Raw genomic sequence first — 14,523 nt, 5'->3', positions numbered from 1 at the left:
GAGTACAGTGACAGGGCTTTCAGTTTATCCATGTATATCATGGCATGGCTTGGAGGTGCTGTATTTTCTTGGTGAGAAACCCCTATGGTCTGTCCAGTGGCTGCAGATGTCTGATGGAGTGCATGCAAAAGGGAGCATTGTACACTATTATTGGTCTGATGAGGATTGAGTACAGTGGTGTTATAACATCCCCAGACCTGGATGCAATGTCCTTACTTATGAGGTGCATGAAGTAGATAGCTTTCCTTACCACTGTGTAAACTTGGTGGTCAAAGTTCAGATTGCTATCTAGCTATGTTTTCAGGTCTCACACCACTGGGTTTGAGCTTAGAGGGGTTGTTGTCAATGCTGTAATTAGCAAGGAATTCCACTTTGCCAAAGGCAACAATAATGGCACTTTTTTACATTTAGTTTTGGACTGTGGCTTTCGCACCAATCATTTGTCTGTCTTAGCCCCTTCTGTAATATGTTAATGTCATTGGGGAACTCAAAGATTGCACCAAATGTGCTATTATCAGTAAACTTGGTAAAGCAAAGGCCATCTGCTTTAGCCTGAACTTCCAGAAAATAGGTTCTGACCAGTAAAGGGCCCAACACAGACTCTTGTGGTACACCACTGGCTATGACTCTATTGGTAGAGGTTAAGTAATCAACTTTGACAGTATGTGTTCTGTCAGTAAGTGAACTGGTTACCATCTAGTGACATAAGGGTTAATCCCCAGCTGGGAGAGTTTCTCAATGACACCTGAATGGGGGATAGTGTCAAAAGTCTTAGCCAGGTCAAGATAGGTGGTATGCAATGTCTTACCTTCATCTAGGGTTTTAGTGACTTATTGAAGAAGTGTACTAGGTTTAATAAGTATGATGTAACCTTAGCAAAGCCAAACTGTGTTGGATCTAGAGTTTAAAGGTCACCTATGTCCTTGTTAAGATCCATGATGATTCTTTCCATGGCCTTGCAGATGAGACTGGTTAGACTAATGAATCTATAGTTTCCAGAGTCAATTGATGGCCCCCTTTTGTGCAGCAGGATTACTGTTGCTGTTTTCCAGTCCTCTGGAACAAATCCAGTTCTCAGGCTATGGTTAAAGAGGATGCTAAGTGGGTCCACTAGGTCCTGTTTTAGATTGCTTAGTTAGCAACCTGGAATGTTATCTGGTACTACTAAGTCTGTGTTTTTAGCATTGGGTAGAGCAGATATGACCTAATCTCTAGAGATACTAGGCAGAGGACTGGGGTCAGACATACTTTGGTGTATGGATGGTGTGGCCAGGAGAGGAAAATTTGTGTCAAATCTGTCAGCTAACAGGTTGGCAATTTCATTTGGTGAAGTTTCATGTTTAGACTCTTAGCATTAAGCAGCAGAACCTTGAGTTTGTCTCCAGTGGATTTTGTTACATTGGAACTTTTGTTGCTTTGACATTGTCTAAAAAAGCACTATGGGGGAGGCAAGCACCTTTGCCAGTATCCATCAGCCTAGAGGACACAGGTACAGACCATATCTGGCAAAGCTGCATAGCCAATCAACCATGTCATCCCAGGCTGAGAGATACTGGACCCCCCCCAGACTGACACCAGAAGCTAAGCCAATTGTTGAAGTCGATCATTTTTTATTTATATTGTGTCATCATCCTGGGTGAAGGTAGAATGCTGCTTAAAGATAGGGTCATACCTACCTGGGACACATAATCTGAGAATTCAGTCATGCATCTCTTCACATAGTCGAGAGAGCTATATCTCAAGTAATTCAACCCAACATGAACTATGAGAGAGTCATAACAGTACCTGTTGTTGAGTGACACGAGTGACATGGTATAATACACTTGTACGTATATTGTTGGTATATTAGGACATGTGCTGTTGTAGTCGAAGAGATAAACCATCAACACAGTTCACATTCCACCATCACAGTGACAAGGGCAGTATGGCATAGGTGTGCAAGTGCCTGTATACCATCATTAAATGCTCTGTGGCACACATCAATATAAATTCATATTGATTACATCGTCACATAAGTCTTGTCAAATACACGTTATGTTGTGATATACACAACAATTCATCACATGCTTTGATACAATTACAACCTTGGGTAATTCATTGTATGTTCGGTTGTGTTGCTATAACCAAGGAGTATTCAGGATGTCAGCAGCAATACTGTGTGACTATTACATTTGTGTCAGGAAATGTTCTGCATGAGCCATGAGCAACTGATCTGTAATGTGTCCTGATATGGCATCAGGCTGCTCAAACACAGTCTGCCCATGAAATACATATAAGTGTATGTTGTGCAATTGATTTAAGTACATGACATTGTTACAGCTGTTGAACTGTGTGCATGATATCAGTGTGTGGAGCACGATGAATGGCAATGGCTGTATGTGTAGGTCTTTTCACAAATCATGTATTCCAATACATTTTGAAGTGTTAAGTGGAATACATAACTAAGCACAGATGTGCATGTGGATGCTACCAGACATACATAACTGGAGGAAATAGACAATCCACTACAGTTTGTCACACATGTCACTCCCCTGTTGCCACCGGTCATCAGTCAAAGTATTCATGCAAACATTACTCAGTTTCTATGCTAAGGAGGGCAGCACATCTATGCATCTGTGCAGCTAATAACACAGAATTAATGGGCTGTGACAACATCAAAGATTGCCTATGGTGTGACTCAGAACATGGACCTAACAGACATGGTTGGATCCATATTTTAGTGCAACTTCCAGATGGAATATGTTCCTGTATAAGGGTATACATCAACATGCATCCATCTGACTGGGGGGACATCACCTGATGCATGCATGCATTGATACATCCTGACTCTCCTCATCTGTGAGTTAGACCGACATGCCCTCATGAACCTTTTCTAAATGAACACTGGTAATATTCTGACTGTGTGCAAAAGACATGTGTGATTTGCTCAGGCTACAGCCATGTCTGTCACATCTGTTAGATGTCATCAAGAAAGTCAACAAGGGCATGCATGATGACAACACTATCATCCTTTGGAACATGACATGAGAAATGCATTTGACACAAATCCATACTGAGGTATTACTGCAATACTGTCACAAGCTGCCATAAGCACCTATATCACCAATTGGGTAGACCACTGTATCACATACATGACATATAAATATGTTGAAGAGTGTGAGGTGACCTATATCTAGAATCCAGTGATCAGGTCTGTACCTCAGGGCTGTGTACTAGGACCATTCCTCTTCATTATTTAAGTCACAGACATTAGGAATGATGTACATATCCTTTGCTCAGACAACATTCTGGAGGACTGCAGATTGTGGAAATCATTAAATTCAAGTGTGATATTAGTATAATACAGACAATATCAACACACACAAAGTATTGCTGCCACAGCCATGAAGTCACATGAAATGAACAAAATTCATGGGGAGAGATTTTAGGTTTTAAAAGCAAATGCACAACTTAATGATAATGTAGATAGCACACCCCTATGAGCAGACCAAGTGGTATGTAACCTGTGTACTCATGTAGATGGTATGTGGAATATCCACCAGCATGTACCCACAGTGGTGATTACTCCCTTGCATTTAACCCAACTTCTGACAGTGTGCAGAACATCCACATCAAAGGCTATTACATGTCCATAGTTCACAGCCGTCATCACACCAATAACTTAGTACAATGTTGCATTTTTCATGTAGCTCCCTGCACATCTTCCAGGGATGCATAAGTCTAACACATTTGCCATTTTGAACTCCCATTCTACTTATTGGCCTTATCTAAGTATTCTTTTTGTTGCAGAAGCATTAGTGTCTGATGGTGCAGAACCCCAATCAAGGTGTTATACCAAATGCATGTGTGATACATGTTCCTGTGATGTACACAGTATATACATAGTTGATTGACAACATTGATGACGTGGGTTACTTTCATGACAGTTTGGATTGCATGATATAAATGCCATACATACCTGTCAATTAGCCTGGATTGGTCATAATCTCACATACAGGTATAGCAGTGTCCTTCCTAACACCTCCAGCAGATGTTAAAGTTTCAGAACAGTATGCTAGATCCCCCTCATAGATTGCTGACAACTCATGAAAGTTGTACAAGGCTGTTCTTACAGAACCATCTATGATCACTCACAATCACATATGTTATGTAAGAGACATGGGATTACTGGTAATATTATTCTGATATTGTCCATGATTATGTGTGCTTCTGTCTACTGTTGTCCATGAGCCTGTAACTTGGTTGAGACCTCTGCTGACATTATAATCATATTCAGGCAACTCATTTTGCACAGCTTCACAATATGTACTTAATTCCTATTGTGTATATAATTCTTGATATACGTCCTCTCCATTGTTCATGTCAGGATGGTTATATCACAAAGAATCTTCTCCACTGTTATGTCACCTTGTAAGACAGTCACATAATATACATTAACCGTGCAGTCCATACAGTATCATGTCGATATATGATTAGTGTTCATGTTTCAACTGTCTTCATCTGCTGTGCATTGCCATGTTTCAACTGTCCTCTTTCCCTGTGTTCATTCCTACAATTCATGTGTGCCCCTATTCAATAGACACACTTCCCCTGGCTGTTTATTTATAATGCTGTCTATGTACCCTTACTGATTATTTGCACAACCTTTGCTCAGTATACCTGAAACAGGTTTCCACAATACTCTGCACCATATACACGTTCATATAATGTGTTGGAACTATTTACATTGCTTTAGTAATAACCCTGGCAATCACTGTGGCATTCCCCACAAACATGCAGAATTGTTTTGCCCATAGGTAAACAGGTTTACATGTCTGCTGCTGTCTATGTTGCTTTACACAATTTCCTGGCCAGCAACACTGTTGTTGGCCACAAAATTGTGCTTGTTTACGTTTAAAAGTGGTGCCTAGCATGCAGGTGCAACTAAGCGCAAAGCTTACATGGAGTTTACTTGTTTGCTTGGTGAGCAGTTTATTGAAGCCCCAGGCAGATGTTTTCACCTTCTTTGTAGTTTTAATTGCCAACAGCACCTTCTGTGCTGATACAGACTTGAAAAATTAATTTTCTTTTTCTTCATGCAATTTAGCTATTTTCAGTGTATATAGCTAATTAGTCATCTACGTTTTTAGTTTGGGAATTTTTCCCTTCCCACACATATAACTATTTCTTTTTAGGATATTTAAATTGTACTGCCTTTCTAATGAATGGCTGATTCCCCAGCTTAACTACTAATATCAAGCTAACAGCTGACAAACTACCAAAATACTTCAATTACAACACCAGTTTGGTATAATCTACTTCACTTCCTAATAACTTGTTTATTCCTCCTTTTATGGGCTGCTTTCTAAGTGTCCCTACCTCAACAGAAATCCTGCTGGGTGATCCAATTCCTTTAGTTAATTTTCTAATTAAATTAATCTACATCTTTATCTGAAACCCAGCCTCAGGATCTTCCTACTGCATTGTTAGACCATGATTATGCTTAAGATCCACTCTTCTCAGTGACACAGATTGGTGATAAAATCATTCTTCAAAAATGTCCACTTTGCAATATTAAATGTTAACCCTCCAGTGCTTAGGTAACAGATTGAGTATCAAAGAGAATGACAGAGATAAGTGCATGATTCAATATAGAAACTAAACAAATACCAATAATGTTAACCATGTTCTTTCATTATATATATCCTATCAAGTCTAGAAAAACTTTCAACCGGAAAAGAGTAACAAGGTTTTGAAACTCCAGAGTTGGTGTGGTCTGATCATGACAGCAAACAAAGTCAGCCAAGGGTAAATCTGGAATTAATCACACCCGAGCTTAATTTATTGCTGCTGTACAACACTAATTATTTTCGGAAATGTTTTTTTTTGTACCTAATATCATTTATAAGTGGACTTTAATAATCTTCTCCTATGTAGGGGACATCTAATGTATGAACTACACATGTTGAGAAAATACATGTTGATACTTGTACAGTAGATTGATTGAATGCACTTTCTGCTTTTCATTTTTTGTTGCCGTTGTTGTTAAGGTGATTTAGGAGTGTGCATGTATATACTTTCTTAAACACTCCAGGTGTCCTATGAGTTTTTATAAATACTTTTAAAAACACATTTGTGTATTATTCTTCTCAAATGCATTGGCTTGTGCTACATATAAAGGTGAAATGCTGGTGTTTAGATATATGTTTTACTTTACGTTCTTCTCTTAGTAGTGTGGAGAGAATGGTGACATCAATGTTTACATCATTAGTGTTGTTTAGCAGTTGGAATTATTGCTGCAGGTAAGGCTGGATTTACAGTGAGGCCAACTGATTGCTGTGGCCAATCACTATGCATATTATTGAATATTAATTACATTGCATAATCAAGAATAAACTAATTTGCTTTGCAGCTATTGAAACAGATTATGTCAACAAAGAAAACCATCTATGCTCCCCTTTTGTGCATTAATTCCTTTATTTCATTCTCACAGTCAGGTTAGTTATTAATGTCATTTTGTTATTATATAAGTAACACCTTACCCTAAGTGTGAAGAGTTACAGATTTTGTAAAGAATTTGACAAGATGAGTGACAAGCAACCTATCATATTTTAGTGTACTATGTAAGAGTAAAAACACCTGAAACACTTAAAGTAATACATTCAAATTTCCTGTTTTGCTAAAGAGGAAACATTGTCTTGGGAATTCAATAAACTCAGTGTAGGCTTTCGGTGAGGCCTATTGGGAGTTTACATGTTAAGTGATGAGTAACAGCACTAATACAATATTATGCTGCTCTTTGTGCTTGCATGTGCGCAGGCACAGTTTTGTGGCCAGCAACAGTGCAAATACAATGAAACATTCACTAAGCAGGGAAAGCGTGCTGATGAAAATGAGCACAGACAGGAATGACAGGAATGAGGAAAGAGGAAAATGGTGTGGTAAGTATGGTAATGTACCGAAGACAGGATATGTCAATGTGTGTACACTTCCAAGACAAGTCAGTAGCATAACATCAAGCATATACCTGGATAGTACAGTACGTACTGCTGTTTATACCTCATCACATATAATAGTATATATGTGATGGTCACATGTCAATTAAAATGATCGGCTGCAATTTAAATATCACTGACATACTGATTGGAGAGGACTTTTAGCAAGGAGTGTATATACAATAGTGGGTATGTGCACAGTCTGAAGATCTGCAAAATGTCTTGCTTGAGTATGACTGACATGTCAGCATACCTCTCAAACAATCATGGACACATAGCAACAGACTCATGGACAAATATAGACAGAAACAGGCACAATCAGGGAAATTGTTGAAATGCTACAACCAGTAATCTCTAGTGTTGACAGAATATGTGAGTGTAAGTTATTATATGTGTTCTGTAGGAACAGATGTGTTCAACTGTAATGATTGTCAGCATGATATAAGAGGACTTCACCACACCTTCCCAAAAATGACCACTTTTTAAAGGGATTAAGAGAGACACTGTTAAACTTGAAGTTGAAATCTGGGCAATCCTGACCAGTTGAGAAGTTTGCATGGCACATAAGCCACAATCCACACTTGCAAGACTCAAACCCATGCCATTAATGTTGTCACTGTGCTAATTATTAACTGGGTGTAATACAGAAAGACGTATCACATATGCACCTAGTAGAACACCTTGAACAGAAGTCTGCACTGTCAAATCCTAATGTGTATGCAGCCCAAAGAATAATTCTATATGGCTAAAATGATGAATAAGAGCTCACTTTGTCAAATGTGATGCACTTGACTAAAGCATCCCTTGCATGACATAGGTATTGGCAATAATAATAACAACACTTACAAACACCACACTATTATGAGTAGATTCCCTACACACAGATGTATGTTACATGCATCTGCCACATGTAATAGCAATGGATATTGTCTGAAGCATCTGCAATTGATGTGAAAATTAAGAACTGATCCATTATAATGAATGGTACAGCAATATCTGAGACTAATGGCAATGCCTCAACTATGCCCATGTGCACAGAAAGTACAGCAGTGCAAAGTGTAGTGTCAATGTGTCACTGTCATATTGCACCTGTCACTGTCATATTGTACACCTACCAAACAGTATGTGGAGCATCATCTATAAGCACATGTCAACACTCAGCACATGTGCCATATGATCACCGTCCCCTGACATTGCCATTAAAAATGTTATTCTGCCATAAAATGCAGACATATATCCATATGTGTTCATGCAAACTATCAGGTTGTAATACTGATGTGATGTACTGGTATCACCATGATGCAGTACAGTCACACTGCAGCTGTACTTATGCTACAACTGGACTTCAGGTTGTACATCACCTCCAGATATAATGCTTGATCTAAATCACATGCAGCACAGTGGAATTGTTAAGACTCTCATGCAACTCTACCTATTTCACATCATTACATCAGTTGTACATCATATGCCTATATGTTTATCAGTGAAATGTGTGTGTGTGTGAGTGTTCGTATACCATATATGGACACATCACAACTGAGGTGACTGCAACTCATGCAAAACAGTTAATGAAACAAATGCTGACAGTTGCACAATGCTGCTGGGGAACATCTGTATAATCCTTTTGAATACCAACCAAAACAATACTGCATACAAAGAATTCCCCAAGATTGCAACTGAATCCCAACATGTCATATGTTGGTCTATGTAACAGCATTACAACATATGGATGAACCCAGGTGTATGTGCCAGTGTAATCAGTATGATACAATATTGTTGTATATCAGAGAACATGTCCAGATGCTAAGTATATACATGCTCACCTGTACCATACTGCATCTGTCACTATGATGGTTGCATGACAACTGTGTAGAACGTTGATATACTGCAGTACAAAAACACATGCCTTAGTAAGACAAGAATATACATAACATCATCCAATGTCAGCAGCCCTCATGAGGCATATTACTACGGCTGATATGGAAGGAACATGTAGCCAAATGGCAGCACTAGCCATCACTACTGCAGCTGAAATCACAGATTGGAATACACAGTACATCCACACCTCAACATAGCACATGTGAATGACAACAGCATTGACATGTGCAGTGTTTAGATGGTCATACCACATTACTAGGCTACTGGCCAAAACCACATAAAATCCTAACCATTACTATATCATTTAAATACAAATTAGTATAGATAGTTATGTGTGAATGTGTGTATGTGTTTAATTTAATACAGACTGCTTCTGTCCATATGTGACATATGCATGACCCCATGACAGAATTAGCAATCGCACATCCAGTGTTCTGGAGATGGCTTGCAGAGGGTCATGGATGGGCTCTGCTTCACAATGTGTGTATGTGTCTTTGAGATGATGACATCCTCAGTGTTCCGCAGAATGGATTTTATGTGGACAGAGGGAAAAGAGGATGCTTGATTCAGGGGACTATGTAAAAGGTTATCCTGAGTGTGAGTCAGATGAAAACAGATTAAAAACATCATACAGTGACCATAATATAACACCAACCACACACACACACACACACACACACACACACACACACACACACACACGTGCACAAGTTGACTGAAGTTAGATTTGAACACCACACCTCTGTAGGTATATAAGTGCTATTCTGCATGATATAAGACTAGCACTACCACAGACACCATGTCCTGTCAGAGTGCACTTTATAGGGATTATATGATCAGTGTATGCAGAAGAGAAGATATTGGCAGAAGTGTCTGACATAGCTGTGGACTCACACCCTGGTGTAAAATTGACTCCAGGATAATGCTTGAATGAGCACACAAACACACTCTCAAGCTAACTGCTGTGAGACTAGAACCCCCTACTGATCTACTTACACAAGCTGTAGACCACAGTGTTTAAGTCAAGCACCACTGCACAAGTCTATTATTAGCATTGCCAGAGTACACTTTATAGAGGATGACATCCTCACTGTATGCAGAGAAGATGTTGGCAGGTGTTTCTGACATAGCTGTGGACTCAAATCCTGTTGTAAAATTGTCTCCTGACTGATAGCTGAATGAACACACACACACACACACACACACACACACACACACACACACACACACACACACAAACACACACACACTCAAGTTGACTGCTGTGAGATTAAAACCTCTAGTTATTTAGCTACACAGGATATAAAGTGCACTTTATAAAAGATGAAGTGTCAGTGTATACAGAGAAGATGTTCACAAAAGTGTCTGACATAGCTGTGGACTCACATTCTGAAGTAAAACTGTCTTCATACTACCTACTGCTTGAATGCACATGCAAACACACTCTGAACTTAACTGCTGTGAGATTATAATCCCTTCCTCTCGAGTTATACAAGCTGTAGAACACATCACTTAATTCTAATGCCACCACACAAGTCTGTCTTTAGCAGTGTCAGAGTGCAATTTATTGAGGATGACACTATCAATTTATGCCAAGAAGATGTTGGCAGGAGTGTCTGGCATTGCTGTCGACTCACATCCTGGTGCAAAATTGTCTCCAGAATGACAATTAAATAAACGCATACTCAATCTGATTGTTGTGTGAATAGACCCTTTACCTATCCAGCTAGGCAAGCTACCAAATACAGAACTTAATGATAACACCACCACACAAATCAGTCATTAATATTGTCGGAGTGCACTTTATAGAGGATGACATCACCGATGTATGCAGAGAAGATGTTGGTAGAAGTGTCTGACATAGCTGTGGACTCACATCCTGGTGCAAAACTGTCTCCAGACCAGTAGCTGAATGAGCGCGTGCACACACACACACACACACACACACACACACACACACACACACACACACACACACACACACACACACACACACACACACACACATACACAGATTTACTGCTGTGAGATTAGAACTCCTACCTCTCTAATTATAAATGGTAGAGAAGAGAGTACTTAATCCACCACAAAAATCTAATTGTAGCACTGTCAGAATGTGCTTCATAGGGGGATGACATCATCAGTGTATGGTGGCAGAGCTGTAAGCAATTGCTGTGGCATCAAATATTTTAGCACTGTCAGAATGCATTTTATAGTGGATGACATCATCACTGTATGTTGGGAGAGCTGTATAAAATTGCTGTGTCATCTGCTAACAGTGAAAAAGTATCTTCTTAATGCTACTTAAGTGAGTGCAGTACACACACAAACTTATGCTCTTCTGACTGCACACATGTTGACTGCTGTGAGATTAGAACCCCTACTGATCTAATTGCACAGGCTACAAAGTACAGTTCTTAATGCTCATGCCACCACAGAAATCTGATTTGAGCATTGTCAGAGTGCACTTTATAGGGAATGACATCATCACAGTGTCGCAGGTAGCATATACTGTTATGAGACTTGTTTGCAAAGCCAGGACATGTGATATGATTCTATGAGTGCAGTTTGGAAAAGGACATATAAATACATTCTGGTGACTTTGGTGAAAGAAACTGTCATGAATGCATAGTGCAGAAGTGAGGCAGACATGTACCTGTTTCTCAGGATGTTGTGTAGATGACACACACATGCACAAACACATGCTGGAAACAGCAGTAGTGCAATGATGGAGTTATTTGTCTTCATATTCGGATGTCCACCTTAATGCAAGTTACTTACAATATCAATGGGATATGATCATGGGTGACATGTGTCCAGTGTCATGATACACCCATAGCAAGTGTAGCAATGCAGTTACACTCTGTAATTCTGGAGACTGATAATGGTCCAAGTCCTGATATATCATGTGCAAGTGCATTGCTGCAGGGCACACATGAATATCAGAAAGTACATGTGCAGTGTAGCACACATGCCACACCCTTCTCTTGTGTTTATGAATGTATTTTCATGTAGTTTATAAGTACAGCATAGTAACCAGATGTGTTAAACACCTCTTCACATAGCGCATCACTGAAACACTGATTTGCACTGATGATGGCAAAGTATTAGCACATGCATGGTTTGAATTTCAGGAATTTAAGCTGGACTTTTGAAGCAGCAGTACATACTGGTGCTCATTGCCAAACTGTGCACAAATAGGGACATAAAGTAACTGACCTGATTATTGTTAACCACAAAATACGTCTATTTGTTGTTAATGTTTCAAGTGTCAGACTTGCTAGATACAGAATGTTATCTGAGAAATTGATGGCAGATAATATGATATGCATGCTGTAGCCTATCTTTGAAATGTGGCCAACATTTTATTCCATACATAACTGTTGGCCTTGCAAATGCAGGCCTCTGCTTAATTTTAATTTGGTTCACTTTACTTTGTGCAAACAGACTCAGTGGCAATGCATGGCCTTCAGCACTCTAGACAGTACTGAGTATGGAAAATACACCTTCTGCCTACTTTCTCTGGGGCACAGGATGTAACAGCAGTGAGCTGCTGGTCAAAACACAGGTAAGCCAAGATTCACATCCAGATGATTCTCTTTTTTTTTACAAATGGTCTCAGGATGTCATTTGTGCTATGCAAATGTGATCAGGACTGCAAATGTGACAATCAATGACTACACTAAAATGTGTGTTTTGCCCAAATTGTATCAGTAATGCCTACTTCAATACACTTGTACAACTAGTAGCTGTTTTGCAGGCCTCAAATGCAAATCACAAGTTAATTGTGCATACAGCTTTTCTACAAATGATAAGCAGTGGTACATATCTTGAAATCATTAGTATGACTCAGCAGATATGCTATTTGTATAGGGCCAGATATCCTGAAAACTGTGTGCAGTTTGCTTCTTCACAGTAAACAGAGTTTCTATACCATATTAGATGAACATTTCATTCATCAGCAGCTGAATACGAGACAAAGGGAATCCTATAGCCGATATTGAATCTTTGCACACTACAGGAGTACTGATCACATATTGAATCAAGGTAAGATGCTTGTGTTATCCATTAGCAGTCATGTCAGTATGCAGAAACCATGAGATGATCTGTACATCCATCAGCTTAATAAATGCACATCCATAAAGAGGGGTGGGAATAAAAGGGGCACATACAAGGAGAGACAGATATACACATAACAATAATAAAAAACAAACAGCTAAAAGCGCAAAATAACTTTATTACATAAAAATCCAACTGGTAAGCGCTTTCATTCCATTCACGGAATGTCTTTAGACCAAGTTGAACAAACTTACATGTGATGCAAAGCACTTAATGCCTTTACCCTTTCCTTCTAAGAACAACTTTAAAGTTTTCCCTATCATTTAAACCAGGGTATACACATGCTTTCAGCCTAATTTGCCGGCATTATTCTCTCCTATCCAGTTCATCTTCTGCATCAAACCTATGATTAATCATTTGTTTGTTTGGAAGTTTTGTGAGATATTATTGGATTGTATAGCTTTTACAAACAAAGATTTGGCTCCCCAACCTGAGTTAAATTTGAGTTTTTTGCTGGTACCATCAGGATTTACTCTACATGACACACCTAAGGATTCATTGCTGGACAATGGCAGAAGTTTGGTGGAAAAAGTGGCTTCCCAGTCTGAAAGAGTGACTCCTGTTAACAGTATGGATGTTCCTGGACATTTGAATTTGGGTACTATTCCGAAAAGATTTAATAGCACTACAGCTGTGTCTGAGCCCACAGACAATTTGTTGTTTGATTGTCTCAAAGGACTAAATAATCCATTTCCACTGGAACCTAATTTGCTAAACAATGCTGCTGCTATTGAACTGTCAGTAGGTGATGAATTCAACACATTAGAAAAAAATGTGTTGAAATATAAGAGACTACAGTGGGACACTATTTTTTGAAGCCTATTTATCATCAAATAGAGTATTTAGGGGCTTAAGAGTAAAGTGTGCACCTGCAGGAGACAATTTTTCTAAAGAGCTCTTAGATGCTTGGCAAGCCCTGAATGAAAGTATAGGGTTTCACTATGTGAGGCTATTGTTAGAAGAAAACACAAAAACTATGAATACAGTGAATAATATTATTATTTTGAGCTATAATAGGCTCAAAAATGCTATTTCAGCAAGCAACTTTGAAGCTAAATGGTCTGGTGTTCTGGACAAAGTTGTAACTGAAAATGAGAATCAAAAGAAACATAAAATGAAAACATTTGCAAGAGATAAAAAGGATTATAAAGAAGGGGTGAAATGTTTCTTTAACAATATCAATGAGTGTCCTGAATCTGCTGTCATTCAAACTAATGAAAAGAATGAAGTGGGTGGGGCCACAGGAAGTGACAATGATGTTGCTAGGCAGAATAACACAGCAAAATGCAGGAGAATGAGTTCTGAAGTGGAGTCAGTGGATTATGTGATTGAAAACAGAGAAAAACAATTCACAAAAGAAAGACAGGGAAATAATTATTATAGAAATGCTAGTAGTACTAAGTCCAACAAAAGAAATTTTCAAAAGGTGTCTGTATATCAAGATGGAGGGACAGGTATGAAATCATGGACTCAAGTAGCAGCCCAGAATCCACAGCAACAAGCGGGAAATCGATCAACAAAAGGACATTTCTTCTGGAAAAAAGAAGATGGC

General features: G+C 38.9%; 1 protein-coding gene across 1 annotated transcript in view; it reads right to left on the bottom strand.

The window, feature by feature from the left end:
* LOC122810681 (vomeronasal type-2 receptor 26-like) overlaps positions 1-13,234 on the bottom strand; it is a 167,567-nt gene extending 154,333 nt beyond the window's left edge. The window contains exon 1 of the mRNA XM_044082251.1: positions 13,166-13,234. Within this exon, the coding sequence (XP_043938186.1) occupies positions 13,166-13,234 (69 nt within the window). The remainder of the gene's footprint in view (positions 1-13,165) is intronic.
* Between the last annotated feature and the right edge of the window lie 1,289 nt (positions 13,235-14,523).

The sequence above is a fragment of the Protopterus annectens genome, chromosome 9.part0 (genome assembly GCF_019279795.1).
Source record: "Protopterus annectens isolate FY-2018-M chromosome 9.part0, PAN1.0, whole genome shotgun sequence".
Lineage (NCBI taxonomy): Eukaryota > Metazoa > Chordata > Ceratodontiformes > Protopteridae > Protopterus > Protopterus annectens.
This window is presented reverse-complemented; position numbering and strand designations above follow the sequence as displayed.